We start from the raw sequence: 27379 nt of genomic DNA, 5'->3' as shown, positions 1-27379 counted from the left end.
TGTTATTCTTAATAAAAACTCTGCTTTGTGGGTCTAAGCAAGCAAATGGTGCACATCCACAAAAGTGCTGAATGTTTACAAAATAAGTTACACGCATGGTGCATATGCAAATGTGTATACACCTTTATGTAATATTTCAAAACTCATACATGTACAAAGATACGCAAAAAAAATTCTTCCTCATAATAGAGGCAAGCAATAAAGAGGCATTTGAGAAAAGACAGAAGTAGAAAAAAATTAAGCCATCATGCCTAGCCTTGTGTTTTAGCACCCTTTAAAATAAAGAAAGAGGGCAGGTGCTCAGGAGCATTGTGGTGATGGATGCTTAAACTACTGATTAGAAACTGAACAAAGCACTTACTCGAGATCCACGGAGCACTTCAATTGGCAGGTTGATACCAAATCGACCACCACAAAGGTCAACCGATGACAATAGCAGGTGTGTTTCTTCTGACAAGTCCCTTTCCTCCACACTTTTGGAGGTAGTGCAATTATCACAGTTTCCTGCAGATGAAAGTAGATATAAACACAGTTTATGTCAGCCACTGTAACAAGGGAGCAAATTCTTACAAGATGACAAGCTAAAAGCATGACTAGCCAATACTGAAGTTTTCAGAAAAAGAGACCACAGTTCTCAAAAGAAACCATCTCCCCAAAGTACTGGAGTATGAACTTCCGTCTGCAAGCAGATGCTTTGCAATATCTTTCAGCTGCTTGATAAACATCAAAGATCACTTTTCTGCGAGCTTCCTAGTCAGATACATGACAGAACAAAAACACAAAGTGACTTGGATAGCTGAATATATAAACAAAGAATTCAGATAAAGAATCAAATAGACAAAGCGCACTCTCTTAGCATTAATTCGCCAAATTCCACTGATAAAGGCACACAAGCATCATCACAAACCGTTTGAGCCTCTGCTGCATAGAAGTCGCCCTTGGAAAAATCTGAGCGTGTGTAATACAGCCAACAGCTTGATGGGAGTCCATCTCTTCCACACCTACCACTTTCTTGATAATAGCACTCCAAGCTCTTGGGACATCCATAATGTATGACCCGCCGAATGTCTGGCTTGTCTATTCCCATGCCAAATGCTACTGTGGCGACTATAATCTGTAGCTCATCACGTGAAAATGCACTGGAAGAAAACACCCAATAAAGTGTCACAAGGACACTTATCTAAATGCTCTTGCTTAGTACACAAACACAAAAGCAGCAGATTGACGTTTTTCATTTCCAAAGACACGTGCTACACTGCTGCAGACTAAGAAAATAATGCCACTTGCTCAAAAGAAATCAACGAGGGGTTTACAACTGTCTTTATTTCTTTTCTGTCTGATTTTTATGTTTTTACTTTCTATTGCTCAAAAGAAATTGTCAAGGGGTTCACATTTTTTTTTCTTTTTCCTCGTCTTGTTATCTGGTATTTGTGTTTTGTTCTTTTCGGCTGCTTGTATCAAACTCCAGAGGATGGTCTCAAAATTCCTAAAATGTTCATTTATAAAAATTGCTTTGGTTTCACACAGGATGACTCATTCAATTTTAACATTTGTCTAGTTCCATTTCTGATTTTCTCTTTGAACTTATACTCTTTTAGCCACATTCTGTTTTCTTTCTTTGAATCTGACACCATGACAGCTACTGTATTTGAAGAGTCAAAATCCAACACTGAGATGCGTGTCCCTGTGACATGTGGGAGAGGAATTTGTCTCGCCACATCACTCCAACCCTGGTTGTGCCCCCTCATGGGACACCATCTAAACCTGCCATCCCCTCCGTCATGTGTGACCCTGCCCTGAACACCCCCAGACTCAGATTGCCCACCACCTCAGTGTCTGCTGACCGCCCTTCACCTTCCGCATAGCATTTCTTTCTAAAGCACGCCATCTTGTTTCCTCTACATGCGCTTTGACTAATGGACGGCACTTCATAGGTGGAAACTTCAATTGCCGCAAACATTGGCAATCCTCTTAGAAAAACCTTCTAGGAGAACCGTAATGGGACTTCAACCACCCTTGCTCCCCCCATGCGGTTCTTTCTCAAGAAACCGCTTTAAGCATTAGCATTCAGGATGCTTTTAATCAAAAGTTAGGTATTTATCCTTCTCAGCCATGGTGCTAGTGAGAGGCAACTCAAGAAGACCCCTTCGCAAACTGTACAAGCTCCTTTTAGAGCATACAGCTTTCTGGATATGGAAGGAAAGAAGTGAGATACGGTGTTGTTAATAGGGACATAAGTCTACTCAATCAACAATTGGTCAACATTTCTTGAAGAAGAGATAGAGCAACATTTGCAAAGTCGTTGGAAACTGATGGGTTAATCGATGTGGAAACGTACTTCCTATTCACCAATGATTAGCATTAGGCTATGGAGGGTGAAGCCTTAGCTTAACCATGGTGGTAGGGTTAGGATTAGAGAGATGGTGATTAAGGTTAGGTTATGCCAAAAGCAAGAGCAGAGAGAGAGAGAGAGAGAGAAAGAGAAAAGAGAGAGAGAGAGAGAGAGAGAGAGAGAGAGAGAGAGAGAGAGAGAGAGAGAGAAATGAAATGAAATGAAATGTTATATTAACGTCTTCAAAAGGCCAAAATGACCTATGAGACCAATCAGTTACAAAATAGTGAATCTAATACCATGTCTGGGTACAAAAGAACTAGAAAAGAACTAGAAGTGGAACAAAATACTACTACTACTACTACAATCTAAAACTACGTGGGTGTAGCAGCTGATACAATAGGTACCCGGTAAACTGGATGTAACAGTGTGTGAAACAAAGATGGAAGAAATGGTGAGGATCCATCCTCATTTGCACTCTGGATGTCGAGAGAGTATGGCTCGAATCTTCTGTTGTAGTCTCCGTCGATGCTGTGTAGCTCCTCTCCTCAGTCGCGGTTGTCTGTATCTCTGTAGCTCCAATGCTCGGTCGATGAGAGTGCCAGTAGTGGTCGAATGAGTGTGGGACGAGCTCTGCAGTGGTGGCTGCTCCTCTGGCTGTCCCATATCTAGTGAAAAGAAATCTGTAATGTGTCTCTGGGACTGCCTCTCTCTAGCTCTCCCCAGTAAAGTGTCTCTATACCTGTGTAACTCAAGTAGATATAGTCCAAGACATCTCTGATCCTCATAACTCATGACCCTAGATAGAGGACCAAAACCCTCTCTGAATAAGCAGTGGAAACGCCCCCGTATCTCACAGAACACTGTGCAATGACATATGTAGTGCAACTCTGTCTCTGGCTCTCTCTGGCATAATCGGCATATCCTGCTGTCTGCTGGTATCCCTCTGAATCTACCGGTCTCAATCTCGAGCTGATGTGAGGATGTGCGTATCTGACCAATGGCACAACGCAAACCATGAGACATATGTGTGTCCATGTAGCTGGGTCGAATCACAAACCCATCTCCTGTGAGGTGGAGAAGATGCTCTCTGTAGAAAGCCATCTTCGTACTCAACTCCTGAGGCGGCTCTATCCATGTCCTCCTGGTGTCGAGCTGGATCAGGTCCTGACGAATGAGTCTAGTGATCTCCACCCGTGTAAGAGACAGCGAGGGTGCCTGAAGAGAATACTGGAAAGGGGGCAACCTGTCCATGGTGAAGCCATGCGTCTGAAACCATGAAGTCATCTGTGCATACCAGCATGAAGTGTCCCCCTGTAGAGCTAACTGTCTGGAAGACTCAAGGGCCAATCTAGCATATCTGTCTCTAGTAGTATCCCATAGGCTGTGCACAAAGGACACTGATCTGGTAAGCGCCTCAATCTCCATGGGGGGGGCAGCTAGCTCTGCTCGAATGATCGCGTGAGGTACAGAGGCCTTGGCTCTAATCAATCGGGAGATCATAGATACCAAGGGCCTCTCCATACGTCTCCAACCATCCTGGCCTACAAAGAGAGAGAGAGAGAGAAATGAAATGATATATTAACGTCTTCAAAAGGCCAAAATGATCCATGAGACCATCAGATACAAAGTGGTGAATCTAATACAATGTCTGAAGTACAAGTACAAAAAGTACTGAATGTAAAAATGAAAACTGAAAATGAAGTGTGAAATGTGAAATGTGAAAATGTAGAATAGGGCCTCAATGACACTCTAGGTGTCGTACTAGAATGCCTCTGATCCTCTGTTGGAGTCTCAGTCGATGGAGTGTGCTCCTGTGTCTCGGTCGTGGTCGTCTCGATCTCCCGAGCTCAGTCGCCCTGTCAATGAGGGTGCCTCTGGTATGAATGTGGGTACAACCCTGTGCTGGTGGTTGGTCTCCTGACTCCCTCGATCCACAGAAGTCTATGATCTGTCTCTGTGACTGTCGTACTCCATGTCTCCTCAGCAGACTATCTCTATGTCGGTGTAGCTCAAGTAGATATAAGCCAATGCATCTCTGATCCTGATACCTCATGACTCTATCTAGGGGTCCAAAACCCTCCCTGAATAAGCAATGGAAGCGCCCTCGTATCTCATAATACACAGTGCAGTGGCATATGTAGTGTAGCTCTGTCTCTGGCTCTCTATCGCATAGTTGGCATATCCTAGACTCCGGTGGTATCCCTCTGAATCTACCTGTCTCAATCTCCAGCTGGTGTGAGGATGTGCGAATCTGACCAATAGCACATCGCAGACCATGAGACAAATGAGTGTCCATGTAGCTCGGACGAATCACAAACCCATCTCCCGAAAGTTGGAGAAGACGCTCTTTGTAGAAAGCCATCTTCGTGCCCAACTCCTGCATCGGCTCTACCCATGTCCTCCTGGTGTCCAACTGTATAAGATCCTGACGAATGAGTCTAGTGATCTCCGTCCATGTGACTGGCAGGGAGGGTGCATCCAGGGAATACTGAAAAGGAGGCAATCTATCCATGCTAAAACCATGCCTCTGAAACCATGAGGTCATCTGCGCATACCAACATGATGCGTCTCCCTGCATTGCTAATTGTCTAGAGGACTCAAGAGTCAATCTAGTATACCTGTCTCTATGTGTATCCCATAGACTGTGCATAAAGGACACTGATCTGGTAAGAGCCTCAATCTCTATAGGAGGGGCGGCTACCTCCGCTCGAATAATCGCATGTGGTACGGAGGCCTTGGCTCTAATCATCCGAGATATCATAAATACCAAGGGTCTCTCCATGCTCCTCCAATTGTCATGATTCACAGATGGTCCCCAAACCTGGACCCCATAAAGCATAGCTGAGATGTCAAAGCTCAAGTGATAAATTAGAAAGAAGCCTCTTAAGTAGGCTTAGTGCTTTTCCATCATTGGCCAGAGAGGTTGCATCCTTCTCCCATTGGACCATGTCATCTCCTCATCCATCCTAGTAGACAAGGGGTCATTCCCATGTGGTGCCACAAGCGTGGGCTTACCTTCGCCTCCTTAAGCCAACGCTTGGGGCAAAATACAAATCTGTTATTTTTGTCATAAAACACTCCTAGGTTTATAGGATTCAGCTACGCTGATTCAACATATTGGTTCTCACTGGATTTAATACTTCACGGTTCCCAATTGGATACATCGTGGCAATTCTCAGCGGATTCAACAACCATGGTTCAATGCCTCATGATACATCATAGCGGTTCTCTGTCGGATTCATCACTATGGTTCACAAAAGAGACTTAAGGTAGGTTCTCTAATGACCTAGGGTGATACAACATTCATTCATGGGTTTTAGTTTGAAGGGTTGTCGATGTCGCCCCCTTCACCGTCTTCGTCTTCATGTCGAGAGCTTCATCGTGTGTCGACGTCCTCTTCATGATCTTCATGTTGTTCGCCTTCATTGGTACGGTTTTGCAAGGATGCAGCCTTTGTGGCCAATGGTGCAAAGATGCCAAAGCATGGATATGTGCATACATTTCAATGTGAACTTCATGCGTATGTGATCTATATATGGCAAAAAATCGTGCTTGGATGCAAGTATTTTTAATGCAAAATAAGGGATTTTTATGTCATATTTATGTGAAGCACCTTTTCACTGGTGGCAATGAACTCACTCTTCACAATAAGAATGAGTCCTTTTCTTTCCTTGACAGTGCAACTTTCATGCCTTTGAAAGCTTTTGAAAATCCTTTTATGGGACTTTTGATGCTTCCTGGATGTGGGAGCATGCTCTTATGTGGATTGGAGCTCTGGTCAGTGGAGGTAGGAGCTACCCGCAAGAACAAGGGCTTGTGCCTTGAACGCAAACTTCAAAAAATGAAATACCAATAAGTTAAAATGGAATGGCACAACACTGACGAAGGACCATTGCTCTGACGAGGGGCTGTTGCTGATGTGGATCTGGACACTCCGACGAGTCTGGTGAAGGTGAGCCGGTAATTAATGAGCAGTAGCTGATAACGATCAGCGGGTGAGCTGAGGTGTGGTTAAGATGTAGCAGGAGCCGGTAATTAACTAGCAGTAGCTGATTATGATCAGCGGGTGAGCTGAGGTGTGGTTAAGATGCAGCAGGAGCCGATTTGACAGTGTTGAATGCGAGGTTTTGAGCAGGCGTAGGGCAGCTTGAGATGTGGGCAAGGGGGCCGCAAGCACTAAGTAGCACTCTAGTGCGTGCAGTCGACAGGGTAGTGCTTTGAATGTGTGCAGGGTTGGGGCAACGGATGACGAAGATAACGGAGAGCAATGTAAAGATAAGGAGTTACAGCCGATGATGTGAAGGTGACACAGGGGAAGGAGCCGAGTAGTGATAGCGAGTGGTACAAGGTTAAAGACAATGGCTTCAACAACAAGCTCCATTGGGGTGAAAACTACAGGGGTTTGACGGGTAGCAGATGACAAGAGGGCTGTGAGTAGTAGTGGTGGCCGGCAAGGCTTGAGTCCGCCGCTACAAGTGAGGTTCGAACTACGGCAAGCAAAGCATTTGGTGATGCAGGGGTACTAATGGGCAACAGTTTTGCAAGACCAGCTGGCAAATGAGCACATAACAATCGGTTGAAAGTAGTCGATAGAAGAAGACAGCTCCAAAAAAAAAGCCTTGGTTTTTTAACAGGTGGTTCCCACCACTAGACACACACATATACACAAGTGCACACACCTAATTATAAAAAAGAGGATTAATGGCCTGCCAAAAAACTGAGGCAGAGGGCTATTTTGGGAGCTCAATGGGAGAGCCAAATGATATGCAATATATGCTCTTGAGAACTCCACGGAATGCCTTCAAAGAGCAATTTACACACACACAACTTGCGTAATGAAATGAGGGTTATAATGAAAGCTAAATTGATGCAAAGTTGGCAAAAAGTTGAGCACGATGAGATTCAAAAATACGTTAGGAATAATTATGATTACTAATTTAGCTTGCTACTACCATCAATTGGTCATTGACTAATGTAATCCCAAAGGAGAAAGCGCCTAATGGTGAATGCAAGCTTGATTAGAGAAAGATTATGACAATGCAACCTAATTGAAAATGCACATACACATGCAATAATGGAATGCCACTAATCACAAGCTCACTAATTAAGAAGGGTAGTGGCTCATTGGTATTGCCAAGAACGTGCCCAAGCTTAATTTGTGATGCTAGTGATTAGGGAGAGGTTAATTAATCCCAGGTGCAAACCGTCGGCTCTGATACCACTTGATGGGTTAATTGATGTGGAAACGTACTTCCTAATCACCAATGATTGGCATTAGGCTATGGAGGGTGAAGCCTTAGCTTAACCATGGTGGTGGGGTTAGGATTAGAGAGATGGTGATTAGGGTTAGGTTATGCCAAAAGCAAGAGCATAGAGAGAGAGAGAGAGAGAGAGAGAGAGAGAGAGAGAGAGAGAGAGAGAGAGAGAGAGAGAGAAATGAAATGTTATATTCACGTCTTCAAAAGGCCAAAGTGACCTATGAGACCAGAAAGTTACAATGCGGTGTCTCTGATACAAAGTCAGATTGACAAAAAAATAAATTAAACTAGGATAACAAAATATAAATACTGCGGAATCCTAAACTAAGCTGATAGGTGTGAACGGTGAAAGGCGTGAAATGTGTGAACTAAGCAGTACAATGTGTAGACAATATGGGAGGGAAGTAGAGATCCATCTTCATAGAGATTCATCTTCATCTGCGCTCTGGTCGACGAAAAAGTATGGCTCGAATCCTTTGTTGTAGCCTCCTTCGAAATTGTGTAGCTCCTCTTCTCCATCAGGGTCGTCTAGATCTCCCTAGCTCCAATGCTCGGTCTATGAGAATGCCAGTAGTGCGGACAGACCTCTCCACTGTTGGCTGCTCCTCTGTCTGTTCTTCTAGGTGTACATTATCCAGTGTAAAGAAATCTATGATATGTCTCTGGGGTTGTCTCTCTTCAGCTCTCCTCAGTAAAGTTTCTCTATGCCTGTGTAACTCGAGTAGATATAGCCCAAGACATCTCTGATCCTCATAACTCATGACCCTAGATAGAGGCCCAAAACCTTCTCTGAATAGACAATGAAAGCGGCCTCGTATCTCATAGTACACTGTGCAATGACATATGTAATGTACCTCTGTCTCTGGCTCTAGATGGCATAAGCGGCATATCCTATTATCTACTGGTGTCCCTCTGAATCTGCCAATCTCAATCTCGAGCTGATGTGAGGACGTGCGTATCTGGCCAATGGCACAGCGCAAACCATGAGAGAGATGCGTGTCCATATAGCTAGGTCGAATCACAAACCCATCCCCCGTGAGGTGGAGAAGATGCTCTCTATAGAAAGCCATCTTTGTGCCCAACTCCTGTATTGGCTCTATCCATGTCCTCCTCGTGTCCAGCTGGATCAGATCCTGACGAATGAGTCTATTAATCTCTACCCTCGTCAGAGACCTCAAGGGTGCGGTGCTTGTAGAGAGTATTGAAAAGGAGGCAGCCTGTCCATGGTGAAACCATGTGTCTGAAACCATGATGCCATCTGTGCATGCCTGCATGATGTATCCCCATTAAGAGCTCATTGTCTGGAGGACTCTAGAGCCACCCTGGCATATCTGTCTCTGGTAGTATCCCACAGACTGTGTACAAAGGAGACTGATCTGGTAAGCGTCTCAATCTCCATAGGGGGGGCAGCTAATTCCGCTCGAATGATATCATGCGGTACGGAAGCCTTGGCTCTCTAATCAGCCGAGAGATCATAGATATGAGGGAGAGAGAGAAATGAAATGAAATGTTATATTAACGTCTTCAAAAGGCCAAAATGACCTATGAGACCAAACTATTACAAAATTGTGAATCTGATACCATGTCTGGGTACAAAAGACTAGAACAAAAATACTACTACTACTACTAGAATCCATCCTCATCTGCACTCTGGATGTCGAGAGAATATGGCTGGAATCCTCAGTTGTAGTCTCTGTTGATGCTGTGTAGCCCCTCTCCTCAATCGTGGCCGTCTAGATCTCCGTAGCTCCACTGCTCGGTCGATGAGAGTGCCGGTAGCGGTCGAATGAGTGTGGGCGGAGCTCTGCAGTGATGGCTGCTCCTCTGACTGTCCCATATCTAGTGAAAAGAAATCTGTAATCCGTCTCTGGGACTGTCTCTCTCTAGCTCTCCCCAGTAAAGTGTCTCTATATCCGTGTAACTCAAGTAGATATAGCCCAAGACAGCTCTGATCCTCATAACTCATGACCCTAGAGAAAGGACCGAAACCCTCTCTGAATAAGCAGTGGAAACGGCCCCGAGTCTCATAGTACACTGTGCAATGACATATGTAATGTAGCTCTGTCTCTGGCTCTAGCTGGCATAAACAGCATATCCTGTTGTTTGCTGGTATCCCTCTGAATCTACCAGTCTCAATCTCCAGCTGATGTGAGGATGTGTGTATCTGACCAATGGCACACCGCAAACCATGAGACATATGTGTATCTATGTAGCTGGGTGGAGAACATGCTCTCTATAGAAATCCATCTTCGTGCCCAACTCTTGTGGCGGCTCTATCCATGTCCTCCTGGTATCCAACTGGATCACGTCCTAACGACTGAGTCTAGTAATCTCCACCCGTGTAAGAGACATCGAGGGTGCCTGAAGAGAGTGCTGGAAAGGGGGCAGCCTGTCCATGGTGAAACCATGCGTCTGAAACCATGATGTCATCTGTGCATACCAGCATGAAGTGTCCCCCTGAAGAGCTAATTGTGTAGAAGACTCAAGGGCCAATCTAACATATCTGTCTCTGGTAGTGTCCCACAAGCTGTGCACAAAGGAGACTGATCTGGTAAGCGCCTCAATCTCCATAGGAGGGGCAGCTAGCTCTGCTCGAATGATAACGTGGGGTACGGAGGCCTTGGCTCTGATCAGTGGAGAGATCATAGATACCAAGGGCCTCTCCATACGTCTCCAACCATCTTGGCCTACAGAAGGTCCCCATATCTGCACCGCATACAACATAGCCGAGGCTACTAAAGTATCAAAGAGCCATAACTTTGTCCGAGGTTTCTGGAATTGAACCTGCGAACACATCTTCTCGAAGCCTCCCAAGGCCGTATAAGGCTCTCCCCAAAGAAAACCTCGGCCCAGTGAAGACAACCCCAGGTAAGTGTATGCATCTGTATACTCTACAATCTCCTGACCATATGTGAAAGTCGGTGCTGATCTCCTGATCCACTGTGGTGTGGTGTTAAACACCATAACCTTGGTTTTACCAAGGTTTACAGACAATCCACTATCCTCTGCAAAACTATGTAATGCATCCAATTGTCGCTGCATACCCTCTAGTGAGTCAGAGATCAACACAATATCATCAGCATATAACAACAATGGGATCCACGTCCCTGCCAGCTGGGCACCTCTAACCCTCTCTGTCAATGTGATCAGACACCTCATCAAAATACATACCAAATAGAGTAGGAGACAATGGGCAACCCTGTTTCACCCCAATGGTGGAGTGAACTAAATCAGTTATCCCCTCCAGGGTGCTTACATGTCCCATCACTGATCTATATAGAGCCATAATCCCCCAAATCAACACTATGGGCACCCCCATCTCTTGCAATCTGCGCATAAATCGAGCTCTCAGTACCATGTCAAATGCTTTGCAGAAATCCACAAAGCTACAATAAATGCATCTCCCATGTGACCTGCCCTCCTCAATGATGGCTCTGAGTGTCAGAATATGATCAAGAGTGGAGAAACCCCTCCTAAAACCGGCCTGGCCCTTTGATCGTACACCCTCACCCTCTGCCCAATTACTCAACTGCTGCTCAAGAATGGATGCATACAACCGTGCCAATGTGTGCCCAACCATAATAGTGTGGTAATTCCCAGGCTCTGTAGGATCACCTACCTTGAAGATAGGCACAATAGTAGACAACCTCCAAGTCTCAGGTAACCCCTCAAACATGGCACGATTGAACAACACTGCAAGAACATCTACGAGCATATCTCTCACATGTATAAAGTGCTCTGCTACTAGAAGAGAGAGAGAGAGAGAGAGAGAGAGAGAGAGAGAGAGAGAGAGAGAGAGACAATGATAATGTTCAAAGTGCAAGTGATAAATTAGAAAGAAGCCTCTTAAGTAGGCTTAGTGCTTTTACATCATTGGCCAGAGAGGTTGCATCCTTCTCTCATTGGACCGTGTCATCTCCTCATCCATCCTAGTAGATAAGGGGTCATTCCCATGTGGTGCCACAAGCGTGGGCTTACCCTAACAGAAACTTATATTCTGACAGATTAAAAGAGAGCTACAATTAGGGCTATGGTAACATGACATATTCAAAATAGAAAACCTCCTTCATCAAAAAGACTACTTCAGATATCTCCTTCATTAAAAAGACTACTTCAGATATCAGATGTCGACTAGACCAAGCTTATAGGGCTCTATAACAAAGCCCAATGAATGTTGCTTTTCTTGTTGCCTTTTTACTAAATAGCCACATGGCATGAATTTTGCTCACCGGATGGTGTTCTAGTCACCCAACTGGTTCCCAAGGCATCTTCCAAAATTGTTCCCATGCAGAAAATATTAGAATTTAGGAGTATTCACGGGTTTTGTGTTTGATGGTAAAAGGTGTTTGAGGATAGTTCTCTACCCATCCATTGCAAGGATCTCAATTCATTTCTCCCCCCACTACTCATTCAAAAGAACTATTGTAACGAAAGTTCTCTACTTGTACTCCAGCCACATTGCCCCGCTAATTTATGCAGCAGGAAGGACCACATTGCTGCTAAACACACTCATTGCAAGGTAACTTTAGACGTGGCCAGCACACAATAGAAAAAGAGTTTCAACATCCATAGCAAGCGCTTTGTAGCAGGGCTACAGTGTCACTTGCACAAGACAGGCAATTACTTGCAGTTGGTCACGACTTCACACTGGACGGACTCTCGCCTAGGCAGTGACACTTGGCACGGATACGGGTGGCGGTCTAGTCAACACCGTGGCCACATCACCACCACGACAGTTTGGAGACAGACTTGGGATATTTTGTTAGCTGTTACTGGCTCTTTATGATTGTATATATTAATAGTTGGTTCTAGTAATCGGATCATCATCCACTTTGTATCGTCGAGAGTCTTGAGTCCAGCATCGCACATCTGCGCCCTCCCTGCACATTGGAGCCTCGACACCCCCATTGTCCCCTTGAGTCCTGGCTTGGAGCTGAGTGTGCTACCAGCCACAGTATGTACGGTGCTATGAGTTTGTCCAGTTTCACCGAGTTCTGAGTCTGTTGTGCTTGAGTTGTTGTTCAATTTTTGTGTGATGTTTTCTTTCTATTGGAGTGAGGTTTCTTGCATATTGCACTAAGGAGCACCCACTGTAGAGAGCACGACACACTTTCCTTGCTACAAGCGCTCTCATTTTTGGCACGCTCAATGGGACATCAACTGATGTCTCACTCCACTCCATTGAGCCTACTTGTTGAGGAGCTAGCGAGTTCAACTCCTTACCTGTCTAGTCTGCTTGTGTGGTCAAACTTGGTCTAGACCAGCTGCACTCCAGTTTGGTCTAGCTGGTCTAGTCTTTCTCACCCATCTAGCAAGAGTGATCTAGCAAGAGTGGTCTAGCCAAGTCTAGCCTAGTCTAGTCGGGTCTGGTCCAATGGGTCTAGACTATCCAGCAAGTTGAAGGATCTCAACGCCCAAAGCTTAAATGGGATTGTTGTTACCGCACGACATATACGAGGCAGTCCAAAGATCGACAAAGCCCATTACAGAGTCCTCTGAAGTACTACCATCGAAAGCACCAACCTTTCGTGCCAAGTATAAGTCCACCAACTCCATTAACCCTACCCTCCCAGAGTAACAAGGAACAGGCGGAATGGGGCCCTCCCGTTCCCGGAACGCGTTCGCAAGCCCGCCTCCTCAAAACGGAAACGGGAACGGAACGTCCTTTCCTTCCTAGGCACAACTGGAACGGGAACCGCAACGGCATCCGGAACACGAAACGACAGAATCCGGAACACCAAAGTTAAAAATATGATTGTCTGGGACAGGTCTTTTGAACTTTTGGGGACGTATTATTTCCATCCTCTCCTACATAAAGAAGGGGTTTAAAGACGCGAGCTGCTGTCCCATGCAACCTCCTACATGAGCTGCTTCCCTACGCGAGCTGTCCTACTCCGCTACTGTCCTACACGAGCAGGTTTCTCTCCCTCTGCAACGGGACGCAGACTCTCTCTCACAGCAACCCGCAGACAGAGGCAGGGGACGTGACCCCGTAGGCAGCTGTGCCTAAGCCTACGTCTGTGCGAACCAGCCCAGTGTGAGACCTGCTCTGTACGCACACAAGCCCTCTCCTCTCTGCAAGTTCTTCTATGCGTAGCAAGTCCCCCCCCCCCCCCCCCCCCCCCCCCCCCCCCCCCCCCCCCCCCCCTTCATCTACGCGTAGAAAGACAAAGATCTCCTACATTAAAGTTTAAAGGTTTTTAAGCTTTAAGATAAACCTTTAAGTTTGCCTTATTCTACCTATATATTTCAGTGAGCCATTCAAGTCGTAACAGCAGATAATTATAAATTCAAAGGAGATAAGCCACTCACAGTACATGCAAAGGTTTTTAAGCTTTAAGATAAACCTTTAAGTTTGCCTTATTCTCAGTCCCTCACGCTAGTACCCTACCCCACATTTGTGGCTCGGGTTCGATGGATCCGCCTACCGAAGGGGAAGGGCCGGGCGTAGATAGCTACACCACCCCAAAAAAAACAACGGCTACTTTCAAACGGAGAAACAGAGATACTGTACTCTCACCAAGATCCTTACGAGTTAGGAAAACCTCCAGGATACATGATGAGCTGCTGATGGAGAAGGTCCAGGTGATGCTCAAATCAGAGCTGAACTATATGAGGGATAGGGCACTTATACTCTGCTTCCCGAATATAGAAATAAGGAAAGAATTTCTAGAGAAGAGGCCAACTCTTAAGAAAACCGGTATTTTCCTGGGAGATGACCTTACATTGGCACAAGTGGCACACATGCAAGAGTTGATGCCAGAGATCAGGGCAACAAGAGAAAAGGGGAAAATCGTCTTTTATAGAAAAGGGAAAGTAGTGGTTCTGGAAAAGCGCTCAGTATGACGGTGCGAGACCTATGGGGCGACGCTCCGGATAGCGGCGTGGAATTGTAATGGATCATATAGGCTAGATGTAGGTGCCTTTGAAGACAGCTTTAGGGACAGAGACATAGTTTTCTACTCAGAGACACACCAGATACCGAGACAGCGTATGCCACATGTGAAGGGTTATTTATGGGAAACAACTGGTCGACCAGACAAGAGATCTCTACGGGGTAGCCGAGGTTCAGGAGGAGTAGCAGTCTTATTTAAAGAGGAGCTGAAACCACTAGTACAGATTATTAGGAAAGATGAGCAAGCAAGGTATATGTGGGTGAGAATGAGAGCCGAGACAGGTAGATTTCTATATATCGCTATATGCTACTTCCCTCCAAGTACATCAGTCTACTCCTCACCTAAAGGACAGTCCCCTTTCTCCATATTGGATAATGACATATGGGAGTTCTCTAGAGATGGAGACATCGTTCTCTTAGGAGACTTTAATGCAAGAAAGGCCAACTCTCAAGCAGTATTCTATGATACTTCTGAGGAAATGCTCAGAGAAGTGGATTTATCACAGAGAGGGCTTACTAGAATCTCACAGGATAAAGAACACACTGAATATGCGAGACATCTCATGGAGATGGCAACTATACATGGTTTGGCCATAATTAATGGTCTAGAGCATTTTCTTTATCTGGGGGATTCACATGCTTCCCGCACAGGCATGGAGCCAGTACAGTGGATTATGTCATGACTTCACCAAGCTTTATTTCTAGTATCGAGGACTTTAAGGTGGGACCAAGACCGGTTGGGATTGCAGTGGATCATGCTCTCTTGACCTTATCAATCTCCTTCGAATACAATGCCTCTCAAGTACAAAGGAAGAAGGCACACACAAGATATACTTTCACGCCAGAGACTGATTCAGTCTATGTGCAAAAGATCTATAATAGGATGTGGGCAGCTAAGCCAGTATATACTGTAGAGGAGATTACTTCTCAGTTAACAGAGATACTACATGGAGCAACACAAGAGGCATACCCACATACTCAACCTGATCACAAGAGAGGATCTGGGAACATGCCTCAAAACAGTTGGTATGACGACGAATGCAGAGAGACGAGAACCCATGTCCACAAACAACTTACACTTGGGATCATCACATATAAGCAATCTCGGATGCTCTTCGGCGTATAGTACGTCGCAAGAAAAGGGCATTTTTAGCCAAACTGGGGAAGGATTTATATCAGCTCTTCTTGAGTCGGGACTCACATGAGGCCTGGCGCTTATTTCACGAGCGCCTCCAACGGTTACTTCTCCTGAGATTTGGGGTCAATATGTAACATCATTAAATATGGTATCTGGACAGCCTCCATTACCAGATCCGCTAGAGCCATGCCATACTACTAGTACTTTCATTACTACGGAAATGGTGAAAAAAGCCATTGATAAGATGAAGACAAGAAGAGCATATGATCATGATGGTTTAGTAGCAGAACATCTGATCCATGACAGGGATCTACTTTCAGAAGTCCTTGCTGTTCTGTTTAATCGCGTCATGTGTGAAGGATTACCTGAATCTTGGAAATTATCTACTATCGTACCTATTTTCAAGTCAGGGGATCCTATGATACCCGGGAACTACCGTACCATTATGGTAGGTCACACATTGACCCGATTGTACGCATCCATTCTTGAACAATAATTGAGTAGATGGGCAAAGAATGAGGGCATAAGGGCAACAGGACAAGCTGGATTCAAGAGGGGTTATTCCACTATAGATCATATTCTTACGCTCATAGCCATTATTGAGGAAGGAAGAGCAAGCGGGAGAAGGATGTATTGTTGCTTTGCGGATTTTCGGAAAGCTTTTGATACAGTACCAAGGGCCAGATTGATGCACAGGATGCAAGAGTTAGGGGTCCCCAAAGAGATTATTTGGGGGACCATGGCCTTATACGAGTCAGTAACTGGTTATGTACGTACTCCAGAAGGGGATTCCGACATTGTTCATTCCACCGTTGGAGTAAAGTAGGGATGCCCACTGTCCCCTACTTTATTTGGTAGTATATAGATGAGGTATCAGATTACATTGATAGAGAGGGTGACAGAGGTGCTCAACTTGCAGTGTCATGGATCCCTTTGGTGTTGTATGCAGATGATATTGTATTGATAGCAAAATCACCAGATGGAACGCAAAGGTAGCTAGATGCATTACATAAATTCGCGGAGGACAGTGGACTGTCGGTAAACTTGGGTAAAACCAAACTTTTGGTGTTTAACACCACACCGCAGTGGGTTAGGAGATCGGCACCTACATGTGCATACGGCCGGATACAGAAGAGTACATAGAGGCATACACATACCTTGGTGTGGTATTTGCAGGACCGAAGTTTACTCTTAAGAAAGCAGCGGATGCTAGATTGTCCAGAGCCTCTGCGGCCTTGGGAGGGTTGGAGAGGATGTGTTCACAAGTGCAATTTTAGGAACCACGAACAAAACTTTGGCTCTTTGATACTCTAGTGGCTTCGGCTATGCTTTATGGGGTCCAGATTTGGGGACCATCTGTGGATCAGGATAATTGGAAGTCAATGGAGAGACCTTTGGTATCTATGATTTCCAGAATGATTAGAGCCAAGGCCTCCGTACCACACGCGATTACCCGAGCGGAACTAGCTACCCCTCCAATAGAAATTGAAGCTCTTACCAGATCAGTGTCCTTTATACATGGTTTGTGGGATACAAATAATTGCCGATATACTAGATTGGCCCTCGAATCCTCTCGACAATTAGCAATGAAAGGGGATACATCATGCTGGTATGCGCAACTGTCCTCGTGGTTTCAGAGACACGGGTTCAGTATGGACAGATTACCCCCCTTCCAATACTCTCTTGAGGCTCCATCACTGGCAATTACACGAACGGAGATTAATAAAATCATCCGTCAGGATCTTATACAGTTGGATACTAAGAGGACATGGGTAGACCCTACACAAGAATTGGGCACGAAGATGGCCGACTACAAAGAAAACTTCCTACAGCTATCTGAAGATGGATTTGTGATTCGTTCGAGCTACATGGATACCCACCTGTCTCATGGTTTGAGATGTGCTATTGGTCAGATTCGTACATACTCACACCAGTTGGAAATTGAATTTGGCAGATTTAGGGGAATCCCACTTGAGAGCAGATTTTGCAAGTTATGCGGAATGGAGCCGGAGACAGAATTACACTACATATGCCACTGCACCGTATACTATGAGATACGTGGGCGTTTCCATTGCCTATTTAAAGAAGGCTTTGGACCTCTCGATAGAGTCATGCAATACCAAGATCAAAGATGCTTAGGCTTGTACCTACTAGAACTACATCGACACAGGGATAATCTAATGAGAAGACAAAGAGCACTACAGCCTCAGAGGCAGATCACAGATTTGTTCGGATCTAGAGAAGCATGAGTGGAAGGAGAAGCAAGAGGCCAGCAGCCAGCACAAAGGAGTACCCACATTCATACCAAAGGCACCCTCATTGGCAGGGCGATTGAGCTTAGGAAATCGAGACGACCACGACCGAGATGCAGAAGCACACTTCACGAGAGGAGACTACAACAAAGGATTAGAAGCATTCTAGCCAGACACCAAGAATGCTCCTAAGAAGTTTATTTAATACTTTGTATTTAGTTTTTCACATTTATTTTCACACTTTTCACACTTAGTACTTTAGTACTAAGATACCCAGACATTGTAACAGATTCACCACTTTCGTATCAGTTTGGTCTCATAGGTCATTCTGGCCTTTTGAAGACGTTAATATAACATTTCATTTCATTTCTATTTCTCTCTCTCTCTCTCTCTCTCTCTCTCTCTCTCTCTCTCTCTCTCTCTCTCTCTCTCTCTCTCTCTCTCTCTCACCAGATCAATCTCCTACATAAACCGCACATGGGAACTCCCTAGAGACAGATATGCTCGTATAGCACTTAGAGTCCTCTCGAGAGTTAGCCATACAAGGAGATACAACATGCTGGTATGGGGAGATGACATCATGGTTTCAGGCACATGGGTTCAACATAGACAGGCTGCCACCATTCCAGTACTCATTGGATACACCATCTCTCACTCTTACACAATCAAAGATCACCAAGCTCATCCGCCAAGACCTGACCCAGCTAGACACCAGGAGGACATGGATACAACCAACACAGGAATTGGGCACGAAGATGGCTTTCTACAAAGACCACCTTCTCCAGGTTACGGAAGATGGTTTTGTGACGAGACCCAGATACATGGATACCCACTTGTCTCATGGGATACGATGTGCTATTGGCCAATTACACACATCTTCTCACCAGCTGCGGATTGAGACTGGGAGATACAGCGGAGTACCAGCAGACGCCAGGACATGCCCCTTGTGTGACATGGAACCTGAGACAGAGCTGCATTATACATGTCGCTGCCCCATCTACTACGAGATACGAGGCCACTTTCATTGCTTGTTCAGAGAGGGTTTTGGACCACTGTCAAGAGTCATGGGATACGAAGATCAAAGATGCCTGGGTTTGTTCTTGCTCGAGCTGCGCAGACACAGAGATAGCCTGATGAATGGCGAGGCTAGCCAGTCTCAAAGACAGATCACTGACTTCTTCAGAGCAGACACAGGACAGCCGCAAGAGCCACTCCCACAGCAGAGCTCCCCCTCGTCTCACACCAGAGACAGACTCATCGACCGAGCGATTGAATTGGGGAAATCTAGGCGCCCACGACTGCGGAGGACTACACAGCATCAACGGAGGCTACGTCAGAAGATTCGGAGCACGCTGGCCAGGCATGCACGACGCCCGGTCAGACTACTAACCATGGAGGAAGTTGATGAGATTCGCCAACGATCGATGCTAGATCTCTTGTGATTCACCTATCCCAGCAAGCCGCCCATTTCTGCTTAGTTTTTGCTTAGTTTACATCGACCAATCTAGGATCCCATAGTATATATCTTTGTTTTGTACTGATGTCATTTTGTTACTCTGACTTTGTATCAGATCCACCACCTTGTAACTTTCTGGTCTCATAGGTCACTTTGGCCTTTTGAAGACGTTAATATAACATTTCGTTTCATTTCTTCATCTCTCTCTCTCTCTCTCTCTCTCTCTCTCTCTCTCTCTCTCTCTCTCTCTCTCTCTCTCTCTCTCTCTCTCTCTCTCTGTGTGTGTGTGCTGCTGAGGTGACGAGTTGCGTGCTGTGGAGGTGACGACGTGCTGCTGTTGTTGGGGATGAGCTGCACGCTGGGCAGGTGACGACCGGCAGTGGAGAGCAACGCGCTGGGCCTGTGGGGTCGCAAGGTCAGCGGCAGCATAGCACCTTCAGCACCTGCAACGACTGACGTGCCTACCCGCAGCAACAACACACCCAGCTGCAGCCTTGCACAGAAATTTGCAACAGGGCAACACGCAGGTACTCACTCTCTCTCTCAACATTCAAGGGGATGGGCTGTAAACACTAGGCTTCCCGTGCGCTCAGCCTCGCCTCCTCGAGCTCGACCATGGCACCTCTTGACAGGAAAGAAGTGGAGGACATGATAGCCAGAGCTATCACACAGGCCAAGAAAGATGCGGACAAGGCACTGAACGCCGAAGTAAGGAGGATGACGGAAAAGATGAAGCAGATGGAGGATAACATCAGAGGCCTCACAGAAGAAAAGGAGGCCTGGAAGAAAGCACTCGAAGAACTCCGTGACACCTCCAACACGGAGATACACCGTATACAAGAAAGCATCAACCACCTCCGGATCTCCAGGGAAGAGGGGGAAATCTCGAGCTTCGAAGACATAGAAGTAGAGATCAAAAATAAATGGAAAGCAGACATCAAAGAAGAGATCCAGACAGAAATGGAGGCCAAACAATCGGGATGGGTGGAAGTAGTTAAAAAGAATATCAAGAAGGAGGTATGCGAGGAGGTTCACATGGGAGAGCACTTGAGGGTTCAGCTTACTCTCGAGGAGGAGCGATTGCGCCAGATGAGGAAACACAATGTTAGGATCACTGGCCTTAAAGAGGGACCTTCAGCAGAGGAGGATGCATGAGAGCTTTGTAGCCAACTAGGCTACAAAGAGACTATGCCTTTTACAAAGGCATGGCGAGCCGGCCGTGACACCACTCGAGCTCACCCGTTGATCATGCAGTTACGAGGAGATGAGGACCGCACCACCTTTTTTCGCAAAAGGGTGCTCTTACGAGGACTCCAGGGCGGCCATATCTTTATGGACGAGGACCTCACTAGGATGCAGATCGAGCAAAGGAAATCATGCATGCCCAGGGTCCTTCAGGCACGGAAAGAAGGTAAAAAGGCCTTCTTTCGAGATGGTAGAATCTTCATCGACGGCCGCCCAATCTCATAGGGATTCGGGACCTATGAGACACATACACTAGCACAGGAGACACCACTCAAAGGGGCAGTCTGGAACTGCAATGGTTCTATATGGACACATCCGGAGCGCCTAGAGGAGATCATCAGTGAGCATGACTTTGTATGTTTTACGGAGACACATGAGAGCCCAGAGAGAGGACTACCTGTAGTCACAGGATTCCAGTGGGAGTCGACTTACAGGACCATCACCAGACAGAGTACAGCTCGGGGGTCAGGAGGGGTGGCCATACTATTCAAACAGAGCTTACACAACCGGATACATGTGATGAGTAGAGACGAGGAGGCATGCTATATGTGGGTACGGCTAGAGCTCACCCACGAGAGAGGGCTATACATTGCCATATGCTACTTTTCACCACATGGATCACGATATGCTATCCAGGACCCCTACTCTCGACTGTCGGAGGACATTTCTCACTACACATCACTCGGGGAAGTCCTCCTCATGGGGGACTTCAACGGGAGGACACAAAGCCGCCAGTGTGAGATCTATGATATGGAGCAGCCGGAGATCATGAGGGCACTTGATGCAGAGGACATGGGGGTGAGTAGAGTGTCTGCAGATGGGGGACAGGACAACACTGGATATGGCAGACACCTTCTTGAGCTTGGCAGCAGGCACCATCTCGTTATTTATAACGGGATGGCGAGGTGGCCAGATTCTGGGGGATTCACTTGCTTCCCACACAGTGGCGGAGAGAGCACAGTAGACTATTTGTTGGGCTCTACCCAGACAGCAGAGCTTATACACTCCTTCAGCGTTGCACGCACACCGATAGGGGCGGATCATACTTATCTCACATTCTCCCTTTTTGCTACACAGCTTGCTGACCCCCCCGCCTCCCCCCCTCACACTTACACTACCATTTCTTTCACTCATGAGCTCACTCCTGTTTATATACATCACCTGCATGAGCACCTTATACACTTAGACCCCACAGCCCCTCTGGACACACTCACCACACACATTACATCCATCTTACATGAGTCAGCCACTCAAAGTTTCCCACATCGCATACACACACACCCTCCACGCACTGGCACTATGCCACAAAACAGGTGGTACGACGACGAATGTCGAGATCTACACAGACACCTACATATACTGGAGATCAGAGGGGAGATTACACATCGCCAGGCTCAGCGCAAGATGCAGACACTTACCCGTCGTAAAAGACGGGAGTGGGAGGAGCACCAGTATTGGGACATCTATCATTTACTCATGAGCAAGAATAGTGCTGAGGCATGGCGTCGGATCAAACCTCCCAGGCCATCCACTCCTATTCAGGACCCAGCGGCATGGCACAGATATGCCGAGAGCTTATACGAGATCCCAGGACAGCCACCCATACCTATGCCATCGGCTACCCGACCCACATCATCTACTTTCTTCACCACCCACATGGTGAAGAAAGCTATATCCCACCTACAGCATGGGAGGGCTAGAGATCAGGCAAGCCTACAGGCAGAGCATCTTATATATGGCTGTGATGCATTGGCACCACTCATTGCCCACCTCTTCAACCGCGCGCTTTCAGAGGGACTCCCAGAGTCGTGGACAGCGCACACCATCATGCCTATCCACAAATCTGGGGATGCCATGGATCCTAGCACATATCGCACTATCATGATTGGTCCTATACTGGCCAAACTCAGTTCTCTAGCAGAGGGAGAGGGCATGAGGACACCAGGACAGGCAGGCTTCCGCCGAGCTTTCTCTACTATTGATCATATCTTCACCCTTCGTTGTCTGATCGACCAGACACGGGTGAGGAAGAGGAGATTATATTGCTGCTTCGTTGACTTCCGCAAAGCATTTGACACAGTACCTAGAGAGACACTTTTCCGATGTCTGGATGCGCTTGGGATTGGAGAGGAGATGGCATGGGGGATCTATGCATTGTATGAGCATGTATCTGGCAGAGTGAGATGCCCGGGTGGATTATCTGACACCCTTGTGAGCACCATTGGTGTAAAACAAGGTTGCCCCCTATCACCTACACTCTTTGGTCTATACATTGACGAGATTGTAGACTTCATCTTGCACAGGGGTGGAGAGGGTGTGGATATTGCAGGGACTACTGTACACATACTCTTATATGCAGATGATATTGTCCTGATGTCAGAGACGGCACAGGGACTACAACTACATTTGCAGGCCCTGGATGATTTCTGCTCACAGAGAGGACTCACGGTGAACCTTGGCAAGACCAAGGTTCTCATATTTCATACATCGGCTCAGATTCGCCGACAGAGTAGATTTACAGTAGCTGGAGGGGATATAGAAGTGACAGGCTCATATGTATATCTGGGGGTTACATTCACCGCAGCATCAGGGACCTTCTCCATGACACAGGCAGCCAAAGATAGACTTACCAGAGGATACGCATCACTAGCTCTGATGGAGAGACAGTGCCACCAGGCCCACTTCCAAGAGCCCCGGACGAAGGGGTGGCTCTTTGACACACTGGTCACACCTGCACTCATGTATGCCTCGGCCATTTGGGGACCGGGACTGGCAGACTCAGTATGGACACAGATAGAGAGGCCACAGATTATTATGATCTCCAGGATGATTCGCAGCAAGCCTTCAGTTCCACACGACATTATTAGAGTTGAGCTGGCTGCACCACCGATGTTGGTAGAGGCACTCTTTCAGACTGTTTGCCTTCTTCGCAGATTCAAAGATATGGATCCAGATAGGATCTCTCATAGAGCCTTCATTGCATCTAGAGAGATGGCACGGGCAGGGGACACTAGCTCATGGTATGCCCAGACAAGAGATTGGCTAGCTCAGCACGGTTTTGATATTGATAGACTACCACCACTCCAGTATGACACCCAGGCCCCGACCTATACCCTCTCACGCTCTGAGCGGAATAGGGTCATCAGACAAGAGATATGGCATACATATATTCAGAGGACATGGCGCAGGCCCACAGACACCCTACCTCCTAAAATGCTATATTACTATGAGCATTTTCTGAGGTTCTCAGAGCAGGGATTCATTGAGATTCCATCATACATGCAAGAGTACATGCCACACCGACTTCGGGTCAACATTGGCCAGCTACGAGTGTCATCACATCAGCTAGAGATTGAGAGTGGCAGAGCCAGAGGCATACCACGAGAGGAGCGTACGTGCCGGATTTGCCAGACGGAGGTGGAGAGTGAGGAGCATTTTGTCATGAGATGCCCAGCATATACAGAGCTGAGAGAGAGAGATGGCATTGGAGACTCATTACAGCAGCATATGATAGGCCGAGAGCAGAGGAGGTTTGGCCAGTTCCTGGTTGCGGCTTTAGAGGTTCGAGAGCAGTTGTTACAGCCACGCCAGAGTCAAGATAGCAGGACACAGACTACCATCACACAGTTTTTCCGACGAGCAGGACCAAACCCCCCCACACTACCTACACAGAGTAGAGGGCTTACCCTTCTGCAGGCAGAGTCTCAGAGGGCACGTCGGAGACCGAGGCTCCCAGGATACAAGACACATGGGTGTCACCAGAGGGAGATCTCGAGGATACTAACCTTACACCATCAGTATCTAGAGCAGAGTCATGTACCAGCACCAGGAGATCCAGCATTCCAAAGATACCTGAGCAAGCCACCACCGATGTACCACATTCTCTACCCTACATATGTTGCTTGTTTTTAGATACCCTCCCTATCATCTCATGGTGGTATCACCTTGCAGCCCCTAGTTGAGCCTGATGATGCGTGAGCACACCTCGACACGAGGACCCACTCTATACATTGTACACCACATGCACCACCCTACCACACCCTCTTGCATAGTATAGGATCATCTCAGTTTGTACCCTTTTTTTTATTTTCCGATGCCTAGAGCATCAACACATGTATATGATATTGTCTCATAGGTCGAGCTCGGCCTTTCGAAGACGTTAATAAAGCTTTCTTTCTTTCTCTCTCTCTCTCTGTGAGGTCCAGAAAGAGCTTACACTTGGGATCATCACATATAAGCAGTCTCGCATTCCTCTTCGGCGTATAGTACGTCGCAAGAAAAGGGCATTTTTTGCCAAACTGGAGAAGGATTTATATCAGCTCTTCTTGAGTCAGGACTCACATGAGGCCTGGCGTTTATTTCACGAGCACTCATCACCTCCAACAATTACTTCTCCTGAGATTTGGGGTCAATATGTAACATCATTATATACGGTTATCTGGACAGCCTCCATTCCCAGATCCGCTAGAGCCATGCCCTACTACTAGTACTTTCTTTACTACGGAAATGGTGGAAAAAGCCATTGATAAGATGAAGACAAGAAGAGCATATGATCATGAGGGTCTAGTAGTAGAACATCTGATCCATGCAAGGGATCTACTTTCAGAAGTCCTTGCTCGTCTGTTTAATCAGGTCATGTGTGAAGGATTACTTGAATCTTGGAAATTATCTACTATCGTACGTATTTCCAAGTCAGGGGATCCTATGATACCCGGAAACTACCGTACCATTATGGTGGGACACACATTGACCGGACTGTACGCATCCATTCTCGAACAAAAATTGAGTAGATGGGCAGAGAAAGAGGGCATAAGAGCAACAGGACAAGCTGGATTCAGGAGGGGTTATTCCACTTTAGATCATATTCTTACGCTCAGAACCATTATTGAGGAAGGAAGAGCAAGCGGGAGAAAGATGTATTGTTGCTTTATGGATTTTTGGAAAGCTTTTGATACAGTACCAAGGGCCAGATCGATGCGCAGAATGCAAGAGTTAGGGGTCCCCAAAGAGATTATCTGGGGGATCATGGCCTTATACGGGTCAGTAATTGGCTATGTACGTACTCCAGAAGGGGATTCCGACATTGTTCATCCACCGTTGGAGTAAAGCAGGGATGCCCACTGTCCCCTACTTTATTTGGTAGTATATAGATGAGGTATCAGATTACATTGATAGAGGGTGACAGAGGTGCTCAACTTGCAGGGTCATGGATCCCTTTGTTGTTATATGCAGATGATATTGTATTGATAGCAAAATCACCAGATGGAACGCAAAGGTAGCTAGATGCATTACATAAATTCGCGGAGGACAGTGGACTGTCGGTAAACTTGGGTAAAACCAAACTTTTGGTGTTTAACACCACACCGCAGTGGGTTAGGAGATCGGCACCTACATGTGCATACGGCCGGATACAGAAGAGTACACAGATGCATACACATACCTTGGTGTGGTATTTACAGGACCGAAGTTTACTCTTAAGAAAGCAGCGGATGCTAGATTGTCCAGAGCCTCTGCGGCCTTGGGAGGGTTGGAGAGGATGTGTTCACAAGTGCAGTTTCAGGAACCACGAACAAAACTTTGGCTCTTTGATACTGTGGTGGCTTTGGCTATGCTTTATGGGGTCCAGATTTGGATCAGGATAATTGGAAGTCAATGGAGAAACCTTTGGTATCTATGATTTCCCGAATGATTAGAGCCAAGGCCTCCGTACCACACTCGATTACCCGAGCGGAACTAGCTGCCCCTCCGATAGAAATTGAAGCTCTTACCAGATCAGTGTCCTTTATACATGGTTTATGGGATACAAATAATTGCCGATATACTAGATTGGCCCTCGAATCCTCTCGACAATTAGCAATGAAAGGAGATACATCATGCTGCTATGCGCAACTGTCCTCGTGGTTTCAGAGACAGGGGTTCAGTATGGAAAGATTACCCCCCTTCCAATACTCTCTTGAGGCTCCATCACTAGCAATCACACGAACGGAGATTAATGAAATCATCTGCCAGGATCTTATACAGTTGGACACTAAGAGGACATGGGTAGACCCTACACAAGAATTGGGCACGAAGATGGCCGACTACAAAGAAAACTTCCTACAGCTATCCGAAGATGGTTTTGTGATTCGCCCAAGGTACATGGATACCCACCTGTCTCATGGTTTGAGATGTGCTATTGGTCAGATTCGTACATCCTCACACTAGCTGGAAATTGAATTTGGCAAATTTAGAGGAATCCCACCTGAGAGCAAAATTTGCAAGTTATGCGGAATGGAGCCGGAGACAGAATTACACTACATATGCCATTGCACCGTATACTATGAGATACGTGGGCGTTTCCATTGACTATTCAAAGAAGGCTTTGGACCTCTAGATAGAGTCATGCAATACCAAGATCAAAGGTGCTTAGGCCTGTACCTACTGGAACTACATCGGCACAAGGATAATCTAATGAGAAGACAAAGAGCACTACAGCCTCAGATGCAGATCAAAAATTTCTTAGGATCCAGAGAAGCAGGAATGGAAGGAGAAGCAAGAGGCCAGCAGCGAGCACAAAGGAGTACCCACATTCATACCACAGGCACCCTCATTGACAAGGCGATTGAGCTTAGGAAATCGAGACGACCACGACTGAGATGCAAAAGCACACTTCACCGGAGGAGACTACAACAAAGGATTAGAAGCATTCTAGCCAGACACCCAGAATGCTCCTAAGATGTTTATCTAATACTTTGTATTTAGTTTATCGCATTTATTTTCACACTTTGACACTTTTGAGACATTGTAACAGATTCACCACT

The 27379-nt window shown here is 46.4% G+C and overlaps 3 protein-coding genes across 3 annotated transcripts in view; 2 read left to right on the top strand and 1 right to left on the bottom strand.

Annotated features, from left to right (window-relative positions):
- Positions 1-27379, bottom strand: part of LOC147460427 (uncharacterized) — a 168438-nt gene that overhangs the window by 25733 nt on the left and 115326 nt on the right. The window contains exons 9-11 of the mRNA XM_086507585.1: positions 908-1139; positions 627-750; positions 362-504 (exon numbers count right to left, since the gene is read on the bottom strand). Coding sequence (XP_086363711.1) covers positions 362-504; positions 627-750; positions 908-1139 — 499 coding nt within the window. The remainder of the gene's footprint in view (positions 1-361; positions 505-626; positions 751-907; positions 1140-27379) is intronic.
- On the top strand, positions 19656-20515 carry LOC147460429 (uncharacterized). Its single transcript, XM_086507593.1, has one exon. It carries the CDS (start codon positions 19950-19952, stop codon positions 20487-20489), a length of 540 nt encoding a protein of 179 aa, XP_086363719.1. The 5' UTR covers positions 19656-19949; the 3' UTR covers positions 20490-20515.
- Positions 21084-24491, top strand: LOC147460428 (uncharacterized). The gene has a single exon (XM_086509640.1). It carries the CDS (start codon positions 21099-21101, stop codon positions 24489-24491), a length of 3393 nt encoding a protein of 1130 aa, XP_086365766.1. The 5' UTR covers positions 21084-21098.

This window comes from Adiantum capillus-veneris, chromosome 3, assembly GCF_014529385.1.
Source record: "Adiantum capillus-veneris isolate H3 chromosome 3, ASM1452938v2, whole genome shotgun sequence".
NCBI classification, from domain to species: Eukaryota; Viridiplantae; Streptophyta; class Polypodiopsida; order Polypodiales; family Pteridaceae; genus Adiantum; species Adiantum capillus-veneris.
Note: the sequence above shows the minus strand (reverse complement) of the source record. Positions and strands in the feature narration are given on the sequence as shown.